Source organism: Primulina tabacum, chromosome 8, assembly GCF_025594145.1.
Source record: "Primulina tabacum isolate GXHZ01 chromosome 8, ASM2559414v2, whole genome shotgun sequence".
NCBI lineage: Eukaryota > Viridiplantae > Streptophyta > Magnoliopsida > Lamiales > Gesneriaceae > Primulina > Primulina tabacum.
The window spans coordinates 6,174,588-6,199,194 of NC_134557.1; the positions used below are offsets into that span (position 1 = coordinate 6,174,588).

Genomic DNA, 24,607 nt, shown 5'->3' on the forward strand with positions numbered 1-24,607 from the left:
CATCACGAGTTGATTGCCTCAAATGCCGATGAGAAAATATATCATACACCGTCCTGCAAAATGTTTTCAAACATTTCAACATAGTCGATGCACCTATTCTCAAGTATTTTTCAACATCGCCCGCTACATCATATGCAATTAGTCAGACTGCAACTGTAACTTTATGAAGTGATGACAATCCAAGCATACTAATTACGTCATTCTGTTAGACAAAGTAAGATACATTGGTTTGTAAAACATCAATAATTCTATAAAACAAATATCTCCTCATTCGAAATCGGTTTCGAAAATCTTTCTCGCTATAGACGGGATATCAGCGAAGTAATCTTTATATAATTTCTCAGCTCCGGTAATACATTCTTGGTCTTTTGATTCATTTCGTAGCCACGTTTGTGACTTCATTCTTCCATTTGATACAAAAAAGCGGCGTGCTCCAAAAATCGATAGCTTAGTTGTCGTCTTGTTGTGAATAAAATTTGATCAATAATGGGACCGGAAATTTTATCATTCAATGGAGTAGGTCTCTAGTAAGACGGTCTCACGAATTTTTATCTGTGAGATGGGCCAACCCTACCGATATTCACAATAAAAAATAATATTTTTAGCATAAAAGTAATATTTTTCATAGATGACACAAATAAGAGATCCGTCTTACAAAATACGACCCTTGAGACAGTCTCACACAAGTTTTTGTTCGTCCAATGATGGTGATGATGATGAAGAAGAAGAACTCTTGTGCACCATGAGAAAAAAAAATTGTGTATGAAATTTTGTTAATTGTTTGCAAAAAATTGGATTGTTTTTAATATCAAAGTGGAAGAAGTTTGATTGAAGCTATAATGAAGTGAATTTATAAGAGATTGAAGAATATAGTGTTTTTAGCAGTTAAAGATTTCTATGTAATTATTTTTTACCATTTTAAATTTTTTATGATTTTTCTATTTTTTTAAATTTTATTTTCAAAGACTAAAATGATTTTGGTCATTGATCTACAAAGGCCAAATCATCTCATTCACTTTTTTTTATTTATATTTTTCAAAATGTTTTATTTTTAAATTTTAAAATTTATTGTTATTAATTTTAATAATTTAAAACGAACAAATTAATATGAACGTAGATTTGGTCACATTTTTTATTAAAAAAAAGAATAAAAAAAACTAAAAAAATAAATGTTAGGCTTCACTACGCAAGACCCGCCTCCATTATCGGAGCAATGTGTAAGAGAGCCAAAACCGAGTGAAAGAGGTGAGTACGAGGCTCGAAAAGACGAAAACTAGTCAACAAAAAATGCTGCAAGAACCATTGAGGTCTAGTATGTTTTAACCTCGACACCATTAATATCAAAGATAACTCATCTCGAATACATATACTCGAGAACTGAAAACATTATGCATATATTACAAAACACGTATCCGAAAAACATCAGTTCACAATTACTCTTGCAGGGAGGCACACTCCAGGAGCTTGCTCTTCCACAACAAGGCCATCACATGCAACTAATTTAAATACAAAATCTGAAGAGTCGTTGTACCTTTGTCGTGCTTTCTTTACGCTCGGGAAAAGAACTTGTTCGATCCAATCTTCCAAAGCGTTTCCCCTCTCCATTAACCAAGCTGCTGCAAGTATTTGAACCATCACTTCTTGATCAATTTCCAGTAAAATCTTGGTTCCAACTGTTCTCCGTAATCCTACATCAATGTCCTTCAAGATTTTATGTGCAAGAGAATCAAAGTCAAATGGTTTGAAGACCACGTTTTCATCAACATGAATAAGCAATTCTTCAAACCATACTTCCGAACTTTCCGAGTTACCACTATCACCGTCGCTTCTACAAATATCAAATTCCTCTTCCGTATCCTCGACTGGTAAATTTAAATCAATAATGGATCTTGAAAATTGGCATGATCGTTTCGATGTCACAGACTTGGTAGACTCGGGATTCGTCAATTTCCGTTTATGCATACCATTGCTCGGAGTGACTGAAACACTTGTCGCACTACTGATATTTCCACGGACAGACCCAATCAAAATTTGCATTTGCAAATTTCTGGCCTGTAATATATTTTCTTCAGAAAATTCAGATACCGCTTCGCTGAAAATAAGATCATCTTCACCAGCCTTTACGGCCCTTGAAGCAACGACAAAGATAACGTGGTTGATAGTGACATCTCTACCATGGGAATCCGAAAATTTTCCAGTTTTAACAGCTTGGAATAAACTATTCTGGACCAAGAAATCTGCCTTTTCTATGTTTTCAAGAAGTATAACAGAAAAAGGACGCTTGCTTAACTCATCAGCAAGGCAATCAACTATCATTTGCCTATCAGACTTCATGTTGTGATATGTTGAATCGTAACTATAAAAAATTGAGCTAGGGTTAGGGAGGCTAGCCGGATCCTGAGAGCTCAGATCCAAAGATAGAAAGTGTTCCAATCCACCAAAAACTATCTCGGCAAGTGTGGTGGCTATTTTTCTCTTAGCCACTTTATCAGGTCCCAGAAAGCTGAGCCAATGATTTCCCTTTTTTGGACATTGATGCCTTGAATCTCCATCTCTACAACAGAATAAAGTTCGACCAATAGTTTGAATGGCTTCAAACTGCCAGCAAAACTTTTCAGATAGATTTTTCCAAGAGTATTCAAGGTCTTTTGTATACATTTGTTTTGCTTGACTAGGGTTATTCTCTGGGGTTCTATGCAATTCATAGAAACTATGCTCTTGCAAGTTGGGCCCACTTCTAAATTCTCTATTAGAAGCATAAAGTGTTCCAAGCCCCAAATCGGTGGTCAAAGAAATAACAGAGGCAGGTATGGTCGTCTGTTGCTGAGAACGGGAATGGTTTGGAAGATCATCCATCTCCACGCTTTGTACTGGTAGTTCAACTAGTACATTCGCACCAGATTCCAGTGCATTGGGATTAGAAAGTTTTGGCTTTGAGGAAGAGTCGTTTAGCAATCCTGAAGTTATGACAGGACTAAGATTAGTGAGTCTGCTTCTACTTAATACCGAACCGACCTGGAAACTGTCTTTCCTGGTAGGAACATTATGAGACAGTGGAATACTAGAAGTTTGTAACTTGGCTTCAGAAATAGTATCTTGAGATGTACAAGTGCGATGAAGCTGCTGGCAGATGTCATTCCATTTTCTATGCAAAGCCATAACTCTAAACTCCAATAGAGTTTTGTCATCTTGGGCCTGCACTGAAATGACAGAGACGTGTTTAAAAAACCTAGTATCAACTCAAAGACATAGTCTGAACTCTGAATTCATTTTTGACTTGTATGAACTTGAAAAAAAAAGAGTCTAAATTTCATGGCAGACAAACCTCTACTGTATCTGATCTCTTGCTCGTCTCGCATTCAGCCTTTGGCAACCAAGAAGATAGAGTAGTTGAGTGATAATCTGCATCAATGGGTGTTCCCTTCAGAACAGAAACTTCTTGCTCATACTTTTCATCGCATAAGTTGCAAAGTCTTGCGGCTTGAGTTAAATGCGAGCCTCGAGTTTCTCGTTCCAATGGCATGGGAAAGAATCCACCAAATGGAACAAATGACCCCATCAAACTGCAGCATACGTTCAAAAATTAACACGATGAGCCGGACGTAAAAATGTGTAGATGAACAATGAGAAGGTAATGAAACACTAATGCAGCAGGAACATAATATGGAGCCCGAGGAAATTTAAGCAATCCTCTGAAACTGGAAAAAAATTGGCAAAAACAAGTCATTTACTTTCTAATTAGAGAGAAAAGGTAAAAATGGCTGATCAAATCCAGAAGATGCACTAGTCAAATAATTTGAGTTCAAAATTTACAAGTCAAATTTATGTTCTGGATGCAACCAGAAAGATCACTAATTCAACTGATATATCACCCATGAAAAATATCATTTCAAAGCACATTTGATTGTCTTTTGCCTATCTCACACATATGCCGAAGAATAAGAGAGCAAATCCTGACCACTTTTACTATCAGGAACAAATGCTAATCTAGTGTAAACAGTTAAACTCCTAACCAACCAAAAAAATTATACGATACACGCTGATTAAATTTATCTTTACATGCACGAAGGATAAATTATTGCACTCGGCATCAATCAAACCTTAGAGTGAACTAAACACACTGAGCAATGAAAGATAATAAACAAAAATCAAGTTAGTAAACAAGCAAATGTTGAAAGCCAATTTTTTCAGGGAGAATCGACAATAATGCATCTACTCCTCTCTACTCGTCCATTTACAGCAGGAAGATTCGTTACTTTCTTGGATTTCTGATCACAAAAGTGACTTTTCACAATCATAATTTTAGCCCTAGGTCCCTTATTGACCAATTGCTGCCTTCCCTGGAGTGTTATAGTGGTTGAAGTTCATGAAACGCATTGATATCTAGAAGTGTGACAAGCTTTGAACATGTGTTTTAAAGAAACAAAGTGATACAAACCTGGATTTAAAACTATTCCCTCCACTTGCGGAAGGATTGGAAGAAGTAATGGGCAGGAGATGCAGATCCAAGTCTATGTCAATACAAGGAAACCGCTGTAGTAGTTTTTTATAATCATCGTCGCCTGCCAAGAAACCTTGCCTTCGCAATAATTTCCCCAACTCGTTGTGAATTCTCGTCACCGATTTCTGTAGCAGTCTTGTACGATAGAAAATTAGGGCCGATATCTTTTGATTCTAAATCGCTCAAACCCCACTGAAATACAGGCGGGCAGCGAGGAATCGTCGAAAATCTCGACATGGTGAGCGGGTTTATGATGGCCAATTTTAGCTCGTTGGTTCGAAAACCAGCATCAGAGAAAACCCTACTAACTATCGGATCATCCAAAATGGAGACTATAAAATGCCTCAATTCAACTTTCACAACAGAAATCGATGTCTGGGTCGAAGAATTCGAATTCACTTGCTGCTGATACAGATGGAACGTATCGGGGTGCCGTCTCTGATTGGCTTGGGATCTCTTGATCGCAGCCATTAAAGAATTCGAAACCGGCGGATCCTCCCCGGAAGATTTACAAGCTGAAACCTTGTCGAGGGCAACTCCAACACAGAGTTCGAGAGCCCGGATATGAAGGTGTGGCGAGCACTCGCTGCTCCTGGCGCGTGTACATACTGCCCGGAGACTCGAGGATGGTAGAGCTAGTAGAGCAGAGATAGCATGTAACGACGTGGTCTGCGCATGACTCCGTCGCTTAGCCACCGCGACGGCGTCATCTAAAGTAGCCGCAGCCTCCTCCGCTAAGCATTGGCGTGCTACGCTCACCGGCGTAGGCATCGCCGGCGAACTTATCCGTACTAAATATATATAATATATGTAAAAATATCCTCGCTGGTATAGAAAATTAAGCCGAAAAAATATGTAAATATTTTAAAAAATTTATCAAAAAAAGGAAAGAATTGTTTTTCTACCCTTTTGGCTGAATTATATTCTTCAAATTATATTATCTTATATATGAAATAGAAGTGGCAAAGACGGCAGCTAGAATTTAAGCGTGTGGGCCCACTGAAGAGATGCATTAACAAATGGCTTGCCGAGCTTGTATTCTCTTTTTAAAGGCTCAAATAACGATGGTGGAAGTAAATATTTTGGATGATGATTTACAAATTTTAACACGTGAAAATGGTCAATCTTATCGATATTCAAAATAAAAAGTAATATTTTTAACATAAAAAATACTATCTTTTCATGGATGACTCAATTAAGAGATTTTTCTCACAAAATATGATCGTCTCACACAAATTTTTATCTAAATTTTATTTAAATAAGAGATACCTTACCTCAAAAGATACAGAGATTGGAGAGAAAATATCCACTTGAAGAGCACACTGAATTTATGACGTCAGAAAATATCAATTCACATCGTCTTTAATCTATCATTAAAAATGAATAAGGAAATAAAAGATCGAGAGACTCTTAACCATTTCCAAAAAAGTTACCAGACGTGTCTGAATTGTGACCAATTGTGTCTTTTTCATCTCTTTTATTTCTATCAATTTTTTTCCTTTTTTATTTGGAATGCTTTTCCGTTTCATTTACTTTCTGAAAACACGTGATTTTTAAAAGTTAGTGGACTTGAACGTACCCTTCAGGCTAAGGTTCTGTTAACTGCTTGCTTTCACACCAACTTTATAATATCAAAATTTGTCAACAACGGCCGGGGTTTAGGTAAATCCCATATCAATGTTATAAATTTGAAACAATATCTCCGACTCTAGTTAATACGACTGATAACCCTGAGAGAGTCCGGGTCCCGAGCTCTGAGCGAATGCCCTTGGTCAGGGGTAATTGCGCGGCTCATAGACGACCCGAGATATTGAATGGATTGCCTGAGATCAGGATAAATTTGCGGAAAGAGTTCATCATAGTCTGGGCAGATGAATGCCCGGAATGTCTTTTCCCATAGTTATCGGGCCCCCGGGCTATCATGAAAGCTCTCGGAACTTCCTACTCGGTCTATCTCGATATGAGCACTGCACTCAAGTGTACTAGTAGAATAGGATGGGGGCGGCTTTCACATCTCTTACATCGATCCAAGTGGTTGACTTGACGTGTCAGAATGTAGGTCATGATCAGCCGTCATGCTATAAGTAGTAGGTAGCGTGCAGAACGAGGTCATCATCATTTCTCCTACTATAAATAACACTGTTCTCTCTTTGCATTTAATTTATTCATATATTAAATACAATGGCATTCATTGCTCATTCATTGTTAAAAGAAACCATTTCATTCACACCAATACCACAACCATCACTTAGGTTACATTGGCTCTTTGTTGAATAATTCACTAACTTAAGCATCGGAGTGCCCACGCCAGACACCTCTTCGGCGCCCATTCACTTGTTTATCTTCTTGAGGGCAGGTCATCCCATTTTTCCGAAAAAGATGTTTTTGGTTCAGATACACTCTGCTCATATATATTTCCCTCATTATCTTGATAACAGATCCGGTGAAGCATCTAACCCGGCTAATCCATTTAACCTGGATCGTATCAACGACGATCATAAAATTGGAATGAGATGTCTCCGTAATTTTTTTCTTCAACATTCCTATGTCAGTACGAAGTCACGATTACATCAAGACTTATAGCCTCTTTTAAAAAAAATAAAGATAGTTTACCAAAATATTATGAAACAAAAACTTTTGTTATATTATAATCCTTGGCGGCTTAGATTATTCAAAGATAATGGAATAACATGACATATAATAAATATTATTTTACATATTTAAAAATTGTTAAAATAACAAGCTAATTCGTTATCCATCGATCTCCATCTCCATGACGGGTAATATTTATACATGTCCACTACTAAACTTTTTAGTTGGATGATATGACATTCACATGTTGAGTTTGGCCCTTCATTCAGAGCCATATTTGTGATTCACAGGGCCTGAGTCGATATATTTAAAAAAAATCTTGTTGTGATAAATAACCGTAAAGTTTAGTTTGTAAATTAAAAATAACCAAACAATAGATATAAGAAAAATATAATTTACGAGTTATATATTTATATTTTTGCGATTTTTTTCTTTGTGCGCTACAACATCAACATGGCTCTAACGTAATACAGTGTCGTATGAACAATTATATTGGAAAAAAGATTGAAATTGGCAAAAATTGTAAGATATGTTGCTAAAATTGAAATTTATCAATATAATCTATCAAAATAACAAAATGATAAATATAATTAATCAATATTGTAAAAATATATGATTTGTTTTAAATAATAAATATAATATTTTATTCAAGAAAATATAAAATAAAGATATGTAAAATAGGTAAGTATCACAATTTTTTGTGTTTTATTTTTTGAAATGAGTTCAACTACATAAATTTAAGAAAAGAAGCCAAATAATCGACATGTAAAGTATAAAAGTTTAACACATGAATTGACACAAGATAAAATAATAAATATATTGGACAAACATTACTATTTTATGCATACAAAATTTTTAAAAAATTAATTAATGAGCCGTGTAGCTTTATTGTTTGGATACTACATAATTTGATTAAATCCCAGTGAACCCAATCATCATATTTAATCATGTTTTCAATCGGTCGTCAATGTCTAATTTTTTTTAAATGTCCATGTACATATTATTTAGGTGCAGGCCTCAACAACATGATGCCAATTTTTTTTTTGGGCCTATGTAAGGGCTGGCCCTGAGGCGATGGCCTCTCTCACCTCACAGGAGGTACGGCCCTGCCTTCACCAAATTGGAATATAGCTTTTAATCAAATTTAATAATTATGGTATTATTTCAATTTTAATATAAATCAAAATAATTAAAATAAATTGATTAAGATCCAAAAAATTTTTTCAAAAAATAAAAACTATACAAATACGTAATGTGTACACCGAGACATTATAATTTTTTTTTAAAGAAGAGAAATTCAATGAATCTTGCGTTAATGAAAGTAAAAGATTATTCCAAGCTCCAGTAGCTTCGTATTGGCCCACTTAATATATATATAAGCACAAAAATGATATTTCCAGAAAAATTTATAAATTGGGAATTATAACAATATAAAAAAATGCAGTGAAAAGATCTGCGGATTTTATAGCTGGCTGGTTTTGTATCACTTAATTTGTTTATGATATAATTGTTCATTATCTCATTCAATAAAATGTTTTAGCTTAATAAAAAATCCATGTCCTCATTTTTAAACATTTAATGATGTGTATTCAATACAGAGTTTGATAACTTTTAATGATTTTTTCAAATGATATAATTTTATGAATTTTTAGTTAAAAGATTAATGTTTCGGTTATAACGAAATTTATACAAATGTTTTTACACAATAAAAAATTCAATCCAAAAATTTTATTTATCAAATATAATGATTTATTGAATACAAAATCTCACGACATAATAGCAAAATCTCAGGATATAATTGCTGTAAATATTATTGTATGATATATTTGTTGTACTTTTAGCATTACAATATGTTTCTTGTGAGATGTTTTTACAGATTTTTATTTGTGAGATAGATCATTTATGCTCATATTTACAAAAAAATATTATTTTTAACATAAAAATAATATTTTTTGATTTTTAATCCAAATAAAATATTTATATCACAAAATTGACGTATGAAAGCGTCTCATGTTAATTTATGTGATAATATTAAAAAGAGGAGTAGCAAAGCAATATTGAATTCATGAGCCCCGCAAGTCCCAATCATTCGACCGCCTTACTTTACACCACCCTCTTCTTTCTGTTGTTCCATTTCCTATATATCTTCCCAATTTCGCTTTGCTATTATCCCCTCCTCATCTCTACTCTTGCCCTTTCTTCCCTTATCTTGCGCGCCGCCATTGCAATTTTATCCTCGGTTCATCGAACGAAAATGTCTGGAAGTGGAGTCGTCACCGTTTATGGCAACGGCGCAATCACGGAGACTGCAAAACAGTCTCCCTTCTCCGTCAAGGTGGGCCTTGCGCAGATGCTCCGCGGCGGTGTCATTATGGACGTCGTTAATGCTGAGCAAGCCCGTATCGCTGAGGAAGCAGGTGCGTGTGCTGTCATGGCCTTGGAACGCGTGCCGGCCGATATCCGGGCTCAAGGTGGGGTGGCGCGTATGTCGGATCCGCAGCTAATTAAGGAAATTAAGCAGGCGGTCACCATCCCCGTCATGGCTAAGGCTCGAATTGGCCATTTTGTGGAGGCACAGATCCTTGAAGCTATTGGAATCGACTACGTCGATGAGTCCGAAGTGCTCACCCCCGCGGACGACGGGAACCACATCAACAAGCACAACTTCCGCATCCCCTTCGTGTGCGGCTGCCGCAACCTCGGGGAGGCGCTGCGCCGTATCCGCGAGGGCGCTGCTATGATGCGCACAAAGGGGGAGGCTGGTACGGGCAACATCATCGAGGCTGTGCGCCACGTGCGCTCCGTGATGGGAGAGATCCGCGTCCTCCGCAACATGGACGACGACGAGGTCTTCACCTTCGCCAAGAAGATCCAGGCACCGTACGACCTGGTGATGCAGACCAAGCAGCTGGGTAGGCTTCCTGTGGTCCACTTCGCCGCTGGTGGCGTGGCTACTCCGGCAGACGCAGCGCTGATGATGCAATTGGGATGCGACGGCGTGTTTGTCGGGTCTGGCGTGTTCAAGAGTGGTGACCCCGCCCTACGTGCGCGTGCAATTGTTCAAGCAGTGACCCACTACAGCGACCCGCAGGTGCTGGCGGACGTGAGTTGCGGCCTTGGGGAAGCGATGGTGGGGATCAATCTCAACGATGATAAGGTCGAGAGGTACGCCAATAGGTCCGACTGAAAGTCGAAAGTGGAAACGGATATGGATCCACTTCTATTATTTTTGCCATGTTTTTCTTCCTTCTATTCTTAAGGGTTCTCGTTGTTGTCATAAATCACAAGATACATATTATCATCAGCGATTGAATTTCTCAGAATATGTAGCCTTTACTTTACGTATGTTCTGAAAATGCTTTATATATATGATACATGCTTTCGGACCTTGAGTGGAGACACTATCTTCTGCTGGACAACACAGAGCAACTCTAAAGAATCAATGAACATTTATTTTCATCTCAAAAGTTACCATGAAACTATGTACAATCTTCTGGATATTGTTACCTTCGCATGGATGTTTGAGATTTTTCTAGGTGCCCCTTGGTGGTGTAAATTATGATTTGTGGCTCATGGCCTGTAACGTGTGCTTAGGAAATTTGTGGTCGAACTGGGACGTATACAAAAAATATGTATATGAAAGATGTGTTTTTCAAAATGAACAGCCAGCGGGACTGTTAAATCTGTCATATTTGCAAAAACTTATGAAAAGACGAGGTTATGAAACTAAATTAGCTGTTGTGATACCAAGTGGAGGTGGTCCATGGTTATGCCACTTCTTCAAATTTGTATTACCATTTATGGTCGCCACTAAGTTTGATATCCAATTGGTTTAGTATATTTCTATGACGGCGGACTTTTTTCCTCTCTGGTAGAACTTGGAGCATTAGTCAAAATCTTAAATTGAGAAGAAGAAAAATTACTCATGGTTGGTACAACATTGGCTTTTGGTTTTATTTTGGACGGGCTGATGAGAATTGATATCCTTGGGTCACCCCTTCCATTGGTTGGGTTCAATCTATATTGCTCAAGTGTGTATCAAACCATCCACGATTATTCTTACATGAGGCGTGGAACTTACACGTGAGAAATAAATAAGAACTACTAGATGCAAGCTTATGTTAATACCCTACGACGGCCATTCTTCGAGTATTTGATATCAAATCTGGCCTAACTTTCACTGAGAAATGGGAACGCTATTATTTTCCAATGAAATGGTTTTGGCAGTCGATACCGATGTAGTAATCTTGATGTGTCACCCCGAGTTTATAGAATGCCGATGGTATATTACAAATTTCTGAAAAATACGATGTTAAATACCTTGAGATATCTTTATTATGTCCTTTTTTTATGCCATAAAGATATAGATGTTCGTGCTTGTTCAATCTAGCACAAATTCAACCTGGCAAGGGTCAAACAAATGAATAACGTGACATGTATGAGATACTGTCCTCGTATTAAACGGTAATTCTATGCTACAATCAAGATTTTCCCAGTACGACTGCTAACATACGCGAAAGGAAACAAGTTTCCATTTTTATTCATCTAGTCCAATTGCATTCTTTTGAATGATGCATAATATAATCTTGAAACAGATGAAGTTAACTTCAGATCGTACTGAAAAGCACGACCACTTTTGAGTCTTGCCGTTAAAAAATGCTAGAAAACTCATTAATGATTAGTGAGAAATATGAACGAGCAACTGAACAATAAAATTTCAAATGTTTGTTTATATATTTGGATTTCAAATTACATGTTATAATTTCAGAGAGAACATAAATTGAAGAATAGTAAGAGTAAACAAAAGCAAAACAAGCAAAGATTTCGGGTATGATTTCAACTAAATGCCCGCCCAGAGAGTGAAATGAGAAGGATTTAGAGTAGTACAGCAACTCTACTTTTCCCTCTATAGTCTATACGTGATAAATGCTATCTAATTATTTCTCAGCCAAATCCAGTTAATAACCACTCAATCTAGAGCCAAAAAAAGAACAAAAGATTAGAGATTTTGAGTGCCGCGGGCTAGATGAATTTGTCAGAACAAGCTTAGCATTTATTCCTCCAATCATTTTCTCTAAGTAAGAAGTTCAACAGGCCGATATTGTCCTTCGTTTATAGCATTTGAAGAGGTCCTTACAGTAGTTGTCTTCACTGTGGTTCTCATCAGTAACTCCTACAGGGCGCTCCGGTGCTGAAATGTTAGCCGGGAAGGCTATCCAGTTTACATGAGCTTCTTGAACTTATATAAAAACTAACATGACGAAATGAAAATTCAAAGATGACGAATCAAGAAAAATGCTTAAATGTATTATCAAGTATCATGACAGCCACCGTAGCCAACCCATGATTGTCCATGTTATCGCTAGCACTTGCGATGCTGAGTTTAAGAAGCACGATAAATCAGGACTGAAGCCACATCTCGCACTTAAATTCAAGAATATTAGTAGATATATGACAATTGAGCTGCACTAGGGACTTATTAACAAAGACAAAAGCGTTTCATGACTTCGATGGTCCACTCCGGTGTGAATATCAATTGCCTCCCAGAGGATAAAGATCAAAGATTCATTAGTCCTAGACTCCTACCAATGTCCCAAGTTAACTATAGTATATTCCCTTAAAACAGAAGAATAAAATAAAATAAATCATCGTTTTAATCCTAGTACCCAACTCATTTTTGGGCATTGACTAGTAGAAGCAGCACATGAGAACATGATATCGAAACCGAGATTGTGCACTTGTTTAATAGAATAGAAAACAGCGTTCTTTTAAATCCTAATAACTCAAACGATTACACGAACCACCTAGAAATAAGAATCATGAAAAGTCGCAAAAAAAAATTTATAATGGAGCACAATAGTTGAAAACTTGAAACGAGTCAAGATGTGGTCGAAGTTTTCGTTCCTTCATAGTAATATAACCAATTAAAGTGAGTTGCATTACCACGTCATCCCTGATCTACAGTTTCACTCTTCTCGACTGTTTCAGTTTGCAAGACTTCAGAAACAAAACTATTTGCGTCCAAGTCGATGACATTTTTGCCTGCATGGTCACTCGTTTTTTCCCAAGTTTCTGCAGAAAGATGTATGTCAGATTCTATGCATGGTAGATATACACATTTGAGCTAAGTAATACGGGACATATTTTAAGTACCCGTTAGCTGGCTTAACTCGGAAGAACCACTTCTTAAGACTTTCTGGCAAATAACTGTGCCCTGAAAATCTAAGAAGATATTGTCAAGAAAGTTTAATCGGTCAGATTGATTCATCACGGAGAATCCGAATGAAGTGGTCCAAGTGTTAAGAACACCCGGAACGGCTGGCAAAACGAGCCTCTCCACTCCCAACTCGATGAGTTTCTGTAGAAAGAGTAGGTGGATATTATTAGCAAAGAAAGGGGATAGAGGACAACAAAACAGAAGGACCTGAATAATAAAAGAAATACTGCACCTTCTCAAGTACATTCATCAAAAGGCGACACATTCCAAGTCGACGATACTTAAACCGTGTCGCAACCAGTGGGACTTCTGCCACTTTTTTGCCATGGATCCTGGAGTCAAACAAAACAACAAATTCAGAGTTACTTTAACATACCAAATAAGAAGAATATAATTCAAGAATATGGTACCATGCAATACCTCACATTAGCTGCAGAAATCAATCCATCTTTATTCTCCACTAGTACATTATAAAAACCTTGAAAGTTTAAACGCTTTAGCTTTGACCTGCAATTTCAGATGTATTATGATTTTTATGCAACATACTGCACCGTGTATAATCCATAAAGCCACCTAAATAAGTATATATTCAAGATATTTCTGCGCAAAAAAGCAATTGGAGCATTTATATCTGCATGAAATCTCACCTACTACTAAAGATTAGGTCTTCCACCAGATCCCGCCTACTGCCAGGCTCTCTAACTGGTTCAAAACATTCATGCATCACACTGAGGGCAAGATTGAGTTTGCTGTAATTATCCATTAAATCCTCACTATCAGATGCATTATGACCATAAGAATCTGTTCTACTGTATTTCATTAAAGTCCAAGTCAAATTTTCGGCACCCAAAGAAATAGGCTTCCCCAAGATTTCATTCAAACCACAAAATATCTGCAAAAACAGCAAATGGAATTAAAAGTATTCCATTAGTATCTAACAGAACATGAGTCATTTTCAGATATTTATGAATCAAATACAGCAAATTAGGCACCTGTTCACATGAATCTTGGCAGAACCAATGTCCGTCAGGATAAGTATCAAGCTTTATAATTCCTTCATCTCTGAGGCAGCCAATATGATCTACATGAAAATGATAATTAGAATATGATATAAGCTCGCCTGAAATGGCATCTTTACCGTGCAAGTGCGGGAATGTTATGACCAACCATAAAGCTAACTCACATTGGTGCTCACACTGACTACATGTGAGAAAAGAGGAATCTGCAAATCGTTCATCATTTTTGGCAAATCTTCCCTGACCACAAGTTCCGCAACAGCATGATGGGCAGAACCAGTCACCATCTGGAACTTCCTGAGAATCATAAAACTGAATTAGCTTTATTCAATCCACAAGTAAAACGAAGAAGGGTCGTTGTTAAACATAAGATGATTCTATAGGAAAAATACATTTAAACCAAGGCAATGAGCATGGAAAGATGATGGGCACTGATCACATAAAAGTAGATCTCCTCCATAGTGACAGACAGAACATATGCAGTCATTTTTTCTAGTGTGCCGCTTTCCCTTCCTTTTACTATTGGATTCAGGCCTCGAACTTCGGTTAATATTATGTTGTTTCGGTTGCAACCCACACTCCCGCAAAGAGATTCCATTGTCCAAGAAAATATTTGCAGAAGGTCTGTGATTCGTGCTTCTAGCATGCGCCTCAAATGTACCAAGCGCAAAGATCTCATGGCAACAGGTACATTTGATCCCTTCACGAGTTATTCTGCCTTCAGCCATTGGACGCCCATCTTTCCGACCACGATATTGAACTTTTGCTCTTGGCAAAACCACATTATTGTCGATCAACCGTGTCAAAGGGGTTCGAGGAGTTTGGTGAGAGGAAGAGGCAGCTAATCCCTCAACTCTTTTACTTGACCAACATATTGAGGTTGAATCCACTTCCTTATCTCCTCTTTCTTCCATTAATGAACGTGATTTCCTTCCTCTCTTGAACAGTCTTAAACCTTCAACACAACATGGTTTATCATGCTTCCTCTTCTTCTGATGGACTCTGGTGGTTTTATGAGTTTCACCATCAGATGATTGAACACGACCTTTCACAGTAGGCTCATCAAAGGACTCATTCGGAAGCTTCTCAAATGTGCCATTCAAAAATGAGACATTTCCCTGAGGCTCCATGGCAATAGATGGAAGACCCAGTGCACCATTTCCAATACACCATTTGCAGGCTGACCGCAGAGAATAAAATATTTTTCCGCCAGGTGAGGTGTATCGTGTTTCTCTATAGTTACCTTTTGGATGATAAGAAAAAGACCAACCAAGAGCACACAAGTGTTTCTTTACTTGAAGGGCTATTAACTTTTCGTTTTTACTAGAGCCACCGCGTAAATTTTTATCCTTCGATCGTATAAAATAATAATCAGTTACTGCTTGAGGGCAATATTCAGGTTCAGTGACTATAGTATCAGGAGTGCACAATCCGGACAACTCACTCAAAGATTGGGGCTTTTCACCTAGCAGAAATAAAAGAACCTCCTGTTGAGAACTATCCACAGGTTTTTTACTGTACTTAGAGGTCGCTGAAAGCACTACAGATTCAGGTGTCGATTCCTGAAAATCATATTTAAAATGTAGACAAACCCGACGAAGTGAATAGAATGATTCCCTGTCAGGGGAATCATAACGGTACCTTTGCCTACCGTTATCATCTGTAAACACAATCTTCCAGCCCAAATGCAATAGATGTTTCCTAGCATTTAATACATCTGGATTTTGAGGCTTTTGGTTCAGCGTATACATCTCAGTGCACTTATTGATGGCATCGGGACAAAACTCAGCTCCAGGAACCAATCCAGGTACGGCTGAATGCCAATCAGGCCTCGTTTTCTGAGTCGAAATACTGAGCTCTAAAGAATGTGAACTTAGATTAGTACCTGGAGCTCCTCTATTGTTCGAGTCATCTAGATTTTGGGATAAAATTTGCGGAGTAGGAGTAGAAACAGGTATAGATTGTTCATTAACGAGCTTGGTAGAGACATGTTCTAAGTCAATCTGAACTGAAAGTTCATGGCCCTGACTGAGGAATGAATCTTTCAGACCACAAGCTGGCGGCATTCCTTTACCACCCAGCTGGCATGTAGTTTCAATGGACGGATCTTCAAGAGAATTATGGAAAAGTTGGTTAGATTCCAGAACGGCATCAAGAGCTGCTTCAGAAAAGGTCGGCAATGAATTTCCTAGCACTGCTTCGTCCCAGCAGGAGTTTATATCTTTCAAAAGATGGTTCAAGACTATCCTAAAATTCTCACGTAAAACCTCTAGCAACAATTCTTTCCAAACAGACCGTACACAAGTCCATTCTTTGAGAATTTCAAAGTGACTGCTCCCTCTGACTTCATACCAAATTTGCTTCACAGAAACCGGCAGAGGCCCGTCCTGCTCAAATTCCTCTATCAGTTCAAGAAACAGCCAGTTACCCCGAGGTTTCCATTCTTCAGTAACCTCATCCCAGTCTTGACTGATGCGCAACTTATCAATGCTTCCTACCATTTCATCACCCATATCAGGGAAAAAAATCCTCCTTTGCTTGTTTCCATCAGCATGGTCAAATATCACACCTTCCCACCATGCATCCTCGTAAAAAAAATCGACACACTGTCCGTAGTGTAGAAAACACGGCCCTGGGACACCTGGAGGTGGCAAAGGCCTTATCACTCCTCGATAATGATCTGGTTTTACAATTTCACCACTGACAACCCCTGAAACTACAGGAGACACCTCTACATATTCTACCAAATTATCTGAACCATCATCACACAGAAAGTGATCAAACCGAACTGTACGAGCTGAATTGTGGCAACAAATCACTGTCGCAGGGTGCCATGAGCCCAGACACCCCTCCTCCAGACTCCTGACCTGCACATAAATCACCATGCTAAACAAAAATTACCCAAACCCAAAAAGAGACGGTAAATAAAAAATCAAATTAGTAGATATTAAAAAAAATGCTATCTTGGAACATTAGTGGCATGTTTTTATCCAGACAATCCCAACGAGTATTTATAAATTGCTACCGTTGATGGAAGTCCATGCAATTATTCATTTCTAAAATAAGTTTTGCATGATGAAGTGGCCCAAATCAAGAAAATAATTTAATACATTCAATCCCATTTGATTCCTTCAATCCATCACATCTCGATTCCCCCTTGCATGAAAACCAACACAAAATCCACATGCAGCCCAAAAAAATCATAAGACATTTTCGTGTATAACGTGAAAACAAAAGAGTGGGTGGCCCGGGGGACACAATACAGCGCAGGTGAAAGCAAGAAACGATAAACGCGCAATTGAATTATTGCATCACGGAGAAAACACAATGAACCTGAAAATTTCCCAGACAATCACAATCTATTGCATACCCACAAAAAAACAAGATTACTCTGCCATTACTCGATAATAACAACGAGAAAAAAGAAAACACAGATTACAGGACACTACCTCAACTTTTTCATGCACAAGAAGTTTTCCGCGATTGTTTACCACTCTTGTTCGTGTTCTTCCGCAATCCGATTGTTGAAAATCCGCGGCCATTGCAAAAAAATTAAAAAAAAAATCCACTCCTGAGTTTTGGGACTCGTTGCGAGAGTTGGCACTATATGATGCGAGTGTGATCGGAGTAAATTGCAGAGTGCCGCCACGGTAAATAAGAGTCGATTTTTACTACCCCGTGGTTAAATTTTTTTGGGTGGGCATTACATATATTAATTTAATGATAAATTTATTAAAACAGATCATTAATCTCGATTCAACTTATAAAAAATATTATTTATCATGATAGATATTGATCGGGTCAACTCATCTAATAAAGGACAAAAATTTGTGTGAGACGATCTCACAGGTCGTATTTGTGAGACGGATCTTTTATTTGGGTCATCCATAAAAAAATATTACTTTTTATGCTAAGAGTATATTTTTTTATTGTGAATATGGGTAGGGTTGACCCGTCTCACAGATTCAAATCCGTGAAACGGTCTCACATCATTTATTGAATGGTTGAGGTTTATATTTATTCAAGTAAAATATATTCAAATGTTAGTTTATGCGTAGGAATCACTAAATATTTTTCTAAAATATCGAATTTTATAATTTAATGTCTCCAAATTATCTTTCGCCACATGGAAATCGAATTTCAAAAGATAAATCCAAAAGGAAAATTTTATTTAATATCTGGAATTGAATAACTTGGATTTAAGAAAAATTTTATTAGAGATCTGGTGCCCTATAGAAATGTGCCACGTAATTCGAGTCAAATTCATTTACCTTTTCTATCGAACTGAATTCTTTTGTTTATAATTAAAAACTGCCATATACAGAGAACGGCAAGGACAAAAACAGAAAGTGATAATTAATTAATCTAAAATTTGGCATATTATTAATGTAGTATAATACTAATTTACTAAATATTTAGCATGCTTAATACTTATATATAGTAACATTCCATGTTATATATTTATACTAAAAACTATTTGTTATATATTGAGTTTATAATGGTTTGATAATTTTTTTAAATATGTTCAATTGGACATGCACGTTTCAATAAATTATTAATGTAATATGAAATGTTACATAAATTGTTGCAGATAAATTTAACCATATATATATACGGCAAAAAACTTGTGTGAGATGGTCTTACGGGTCGTATTTTGTGAGACGGATATCTTATTTGGGTCGTCCATGAAAAAATATTACTTTTCATGAAAAAATATTACTTTTTATGCTAAGAGTATTATTTTTTTATTGTGAATATCGGTAGAGGTTGACTAGTCTCACAGATAAAGATTCGTGAGATCGTCTCACAAGAGACCTGCTCATATATATACACTTCAACTAATAATGATGTATTAGAGATCTGTTTTAATAAATATCAAATAAAGTTATATTGACCATGTTTTACAAAAAAAATTTAGAGACTAGTTTTAATAAATTAACAAAAATTTGTTTGATAAAGATTTCGATTTTTTAAAAGGAAAATTGATTTTTGTCATATGTTTGTATATTTGCATTCTTTTCTTCCAAGAACACGTTTGTTAGGCAGCAAATTCGAAATTTTGGACGAAGGGTTCACACTTGCATCATTTGGCATTTCAATATATCTCTTCACCGAGTTCTTTCTCACGCTTATAACATTTGAGCGCTTAGTTCTATAATATTTGTGAGGTGTTTGTTATCTTGTATTAAGAGAGTGCGTGTTCTCTTTCAAAACACGGTGAGTGGTTGTACACCATAAAAATTTATAATGAAATTATTTTAATATCTTGTATGTGGTTTTTACTCTAATAAATTTTGGGGGTTTTCATGTAAATCTCGATATTAAATTTATTCTTTATTTTCATATTATTATCTCAAGTTGTCGCACGTGGCACCAGTACTAGATACTGTAACCATGCATATTAAATCTCAAGATAAGAAGCCACATTTCACATTAAGGGTAAAAAATCCACCAACCGATTTTTTCTTGAATTGGCATGCATAAAATTTAAAATAAAGTACAAGAAAATGCATGAACAACATCCCATCAATTGCCACAAGAACAAAAAAATGCATAAACAAAATCCCACAAGCCACTGGCCAAAAACTGAATTCAATTTTCACCACCAGCAGCACTTAGAGCATCAAAGTTTATGTATTGATCAACATCTTCATACTCTTGGATGGTTTCCTCAGCTTCCTTGGCCGGTTTAATCTCTGTGGAACGCGAAGGTCTGGGATCTTTCCACTGATTTTGGAGACAAATTTGGTACAGATTAATATTTGGATACGGTGTGAGCTTGAGTGGCTCGAAACGGAAATCATATGTCTGTTTTCCCTTGGAATCTGATGGAAGCCTATTCTTGTGTGCAGTTTTCCCGTGTTCTTTAAAAACTTTTATCTCTGCTCTCTTCTCTTCGATTGCCACTGCACGCATTAAATATAGTAAAATGAAGCTATATATTATTATATATATCATGCATGCAACTATTGTAGCTAGCTAGATTTTATTTGAAGTGATTTAAAATATTGTTGATGAAATTAATATATTTTAATTACGTTCTAGTCGCCTGGATTCATTTGAGCGCTTCTTTCGTTCTTGTTGGAGGGAATCATTTTCAAGCTGCAGTAGTTTATTATTCTCTTTGCAGCTTCCCACTTGTGGGGTGAGAATGGAGATTAGTGCCTGCAAATACATGGTAAATACATAATAATTATATAATTATCAGTAGGGTTTTATTAACTCATATATTTAAAAATATATTTTTCTAGGAGAATAAATTTTTGATCTTATAACCACACATTTCTCATTTTTGCTCATGTTATCGGTTAATTCACGATTTTAGTTCACTAACTTGCAATCAATTTTAATTCTTTTTTTTATAGAAGTGCTGACATGATATTGTACACGTCAACAATATCCAGCGCTTCGGTGCCATGTCGACATTCAAGTGGAAAAAGACTAAACATGAAAAAAATGCAAGTTAGTGTAATAAGACTGTGACTAATTAACATGATTAAAAATGAAAAATGTACAAGTCATGATTGGACAAAAACATTTCTCCCTTTTTTCTATGGAACTTTTTAAAATACTAAGTTCCATTTGATTCTTTAAAACATACCTAATCATTTGACAATTAAAAACAATGGAACAATATTTACCTCTAAATCCTTGACCATCTTTTCCATATCACGAGTATAGATTGACATCTTAATTCTAGATCTCTGAGCAGAGAGCCTGTTTGATACAGTCCTGAAATATCAGATGAAGGGTTAAAAATGAGTTAGATGCCCATAATTATATTTATAGACTTTGCTTAATTCGCTATACATAAAAATAATTTTTTTGTTTAAATTTCAAATGTAAAAAGTTTTTAAAAATAAACTAAATATAATTCACCTTCTGATCTTTTTCATATCTATGTTTGGGTTATTGAACAGGTTGCCATGTTTCATTTCATACTCCATAGCTTCATCAAGGGTGAAAGGGCATTGCTTCTGAGGAAGGTTTGGTGACTTATTCATTTTTATTAATATTGATATTCTTTCAAGAAACAATGAAATGGAGATAATCTGCAAAATCTTTCAACAAAGACAGAGTAAAAGAAAGAAATTATTTGGAGAAAATAATTGTCTATTACTGATGAAACATATGAAACCCTTTCAAATCTATGTGAGGATGCAATGCCAATCCACCATATATATACACAAACCATCACAGCACAAGATGCATTGGCGTATCTTTAACTATTTAATTAATGTCATCCATTTTATCCTCGTTTATCTTAGCGGGATCTTTTTCATCTGTAATATCACATGATACATCAATATATAAGGTATATGGTAAATATTCGAATAATATCGAGAAAATGTTACGCTGACTATATTTTTTTATCGACTTGTGTATCATTTCATGACTTGTATGGTGAAAATTTGGATTTGGCATATGGTTCGAATCCTAGCCAAATTAGATAAAAACTTCTCAAAACATCCTTTAAAAGCCAGCCTTAAATGAGCAAGTGTTTTGCAGCAATGGAACTAATTAGCTAAGCGCTAAATCTTTACTTTTTAAAATATGAATTAAATCATGGATAAATATTTTTAAATTTTTGGGGTTTAAATCATGGATAAATCTTTTTAAATTTTTGGGGTTCTTAAAACCTCTACGCATTTGGCTCTAATGAATGTAATTTTTTTTTAATTTGACTCTTTCAAAAAAAAAATAAAAATTGATGTATTTTATTTATTAAATTATTATTTATTTTTTTATTTGATATATTAGAATATGCTTAAATTTTTATATTTCATAATTATAGAAAAATCTTTTTTTCTAAATAAATAAATAAATATATATATATAGACACACACACGTAGTGGTGGTACCGTACCAAACTACGGTACCGTATACCGTACCGAAAATATCGGTATTGAATTTTTCCATACCGATACCGATACCGAAATTTCGTATACCGCACATTCGGTATACCGAATTTTCGGTATGGAAAAAGTTCATACCGGTACCGTACCGACACCGAAAATTTTGTCGGTATACCGAACTTAAATTTAAAAAAAAATAATAATAAATTATTTTCGGTATATACCGAAATACCGAAAAAAAAAATATTTCATACCGATACCGAACATTTTGGTACGATATCGGTACGATTTTTCGGTATTTCGGTATTTTTTCCCACCCCTACACACACATATAATGTTGAAGGAACATTTGTCAAGTATCCTGTAATATTACAGGCGAGAAACATATATCCTTAATCCTTAGCTGGTAAATGAGGACAAAATGGATGGTATTAATTAATTAATTAAAGATACTCCAATGCATTTTGTGCTGTGATGCTGTGTGTATATATATGGTGGATTGGCATTGGAAACTCACACCATTTTCTAAGGGTTTATTTTATCAGTAATATATTTTCTCCAAACAATTTCTTCTTCTTCGTAGGAAATTAAAGAACATTAAAAATGGAGAATTCATCACATGTAGACCTTCCTCCAGAGAAATGCCCACTCACTCTCGATGGAGCTATGGAGTATGAAATGAAACATGGTCGCCTTTTTAATGCTGCTAACATAGATTTGAAGAAGATTAGAAGGTGAATTACTTTAACCTTTTTAAAAACTTTTTACGTTTGAATTCTAAACTGGTGACTTTTTCACTGATATATCTTTTATCAAATATTTCAGGACTATATCAAACAGGCTCTCCGCTCAAAGATCAAGAACTAGATTGTTTAATTGTACTCGTGATTTGGAAAAGACGGTCAAGGATTTAGAGGTGTAATTATTTTTTCATTAAAAAAAATTAATTTTTTTTATCATGATATACTTACCATGTATTTTCAGGAACTAATATCCATTCTCACCCCACAAGTGGAGAGAAACAAAGAGAAGAAGAAACTATTGCGGCTTGAAAATGATTCCCTCCAACAAAAACTGGAGAACCGGTCGAATGAATCCAGGCATCTAGAAAGTAATTAAAAATAAATTAGATGAACAACTTCAAATAAAATCTAGCTTCAGTAGATGCATATGCATGATATAATAATACATAGCTTCATTTTAATATATTTAACGCGTGCAGCGGTCATCGAAGAGAAGAGAGCTGAGATACAAGTGCTAAAAGAACTCGAGAAAACTGCACAAAAGAATAAGCATGCAGTAGATTCTGAGGCGAAACAGACACCAGCTTGGAGCAACTCAGGGTCGCCAACTATGTATCCAAGCATCCATTTGTACAAAAATCATCAGAAAACTTCCAGCTCTGTATTTCTCTTCAACATGGCACCAGATTCTGCAAATGAACGATCTGGTAAACCAGCCAACGAAGTGTAGAAAACCGATCAGCAGGAGTTTGAAGGTGTATATCCATCTGATGGCGAAACCTGTTAAATTTTGAGAAGGCCGGGGGATGCTGTTCATTGCTTGCATTTTACTTATTTTATGCCGAGTTTTTTTTCCTATTTATGGATGTAAAGAAACATATCAGTTAAAAAAATTTATGTGAAGTTTGGCTTATCATCTTGTGATTTTTATGCGTGCTTACGGTATTGAGGATGCTATGTACCAAAGTATTTAATTTAATTAATCGTCGAAATGGATTAAATGGTGAAACATCTCCTAAATCTCAAAGTGTTGATATACTTGCACGTAAATAGCACACCATTGATTTGCATGCATGGATGCCTTTTTATTCATTTTCATTTAATAAAAATGTAGTTCTCCCAAATTAAAAGAAAAATGGTATCATAGCAACGCTTGGAATCGAAACTTTGTTTCTATAATTTATGTTATGTCAACCACAATTATTTTTGAAATTACAAGCTTGATGTAAAATTTATTTTGAACTTTTATAAATCGATATAAATTTAAATTAATTCACTCAGGCTGCATTTCGATCGGGTCATTTTAATTCCATGGATTTGAAATGCATTTTCATTGTTTGTACAACTTAAACAAAAGAAATTCAAAGACATCCATACTTATTTACATAGCAGTTATATTAACAAAATTGTATTTCAAATCATTAGAATATTGGAATAATTTGAAATTCATTGTGATGGTATAATTATAAAGTAAATAAGTAGGAGATGTATCTGAGTTTTCTTTGTTTAAGTTATTTAACAATGAAAAAAATTTGAAATTATGGATTTCAAATGGCTCAATCCAAATGCAACATCAGTTTTTTCAATTCAAGCAAGTCAATGAATTTGAATTTCATTACTCCAAGCACAACCTCAAAGTCTTGTAATTGTGTGTGTGTGATATACATACACGTAAAAAGCAC

General features: G+C 35.8%; 3 protein-coding genes across 3 annotated transcripts; 1 reads left to right on the forward strand and 2 right to left on the reverse strand.

The window, feature by feature from the left end:
• Positions 1-1,253: 1,253 nt before the first annotated feature.
• Positions 1,254-5,421, reverse strand: LOC142553362 (protein SMAX1-LIKE 7-like). Its single transcript, XM_075663563.1, is given in 4 exon segments — positions 1,254-3,195; positions 3,326-3,563; positions 4,439-4,572; positions 4,574-5,421. Coding segments are annotated over 4 exon segments (2,844 nt in total). The 5' UTR covers positions 5,273-5,421; the 3' UTR covers positions 1,254-1,422.
• Positions 5,422-9,194: 3,773 nt separating this feature from the next.
• LOC142553363 (putative pyridoxal 5'-phosphate synthase subunit PDX1) lies at positions 9,195-10,490 on the forward strand. The gene has a single exon (XM_075663564.1). The coding sequence runs from the start codon at positions 9,348-9,350 to the stop codon at positions 10,278-10,280; it is 933 nt and encodes a 310-aa protein (XP_075519679.1). The 5' UTR covers positions 9,195-9,347; the 3' UTR covers positions 10,281-10,490.
• A 1,451-nt stretch (positions 10,491-11,941) lies between these two features.
• On the reverse strand, positions 11,942-17,997 carry LOC142554473 (uncharacterized). The gene is made up of 9 exons (XM_075665140.1): positions 17,776-17,997; positions 14,719-17,193; positions 14,494-14,623; positions 14,303-14,391; positions 13,958-14,202; positions 13,731-13,817; positions 13,543-13,642; positions 13,247-13,451; positions 11,942-13,165 (listed from the first exon to the last, which is right to left on the reverse strand). Exons 1-9 carry the CDS (start codon positions 17,866-17,868, stop codon positions 13,041-13,043), a joined length of 3,549 nt encoding a protein of 1,182 aa, XP_075521255.1. The 5' UTR covers positions 17,869-17,997; the 3' UTR covers positions 11,942-13,040.
• Positions 17,998-24,607: the final 6,610 nt, after the last annotated feature.

What these genes read in the sequence shown, in the direction of transcription:
- LOC142553363 (XM_075663564.1), top strand. Translation starts at nt 9,348, where the DNA reads ATGTCTGGAAGTGGAGTCGTCACCGTTTATGGCAACGGCGCAATCACG.
- LOC142554473 (XM_075665140.1), bottom strand. Translation starts at nt 17,868, where the DNA reads ATGGCCGCGGATTTTCAACAATCGGATTGCGGAAGAACACGAACAAGA. An exon ending in TTGTGCATGAAAAAGTTGAG is followed by an intron (nt 17,194 to 17,775) that starts GTAGTGTCCTGT and finishes ATTTATGTGCAG; the next exon opens with GTCAGGAGTCTGGAGGAGGG. An exon ending in TAGTCAGTGTGAGCACCAAT is followed by an intron (nt 14,392 to 14,493) that starts GTGAGTTAGCTT and finishes ATTTTCATGTAG; the next exon opens with ATCATATTGGCTGCCTCAGA.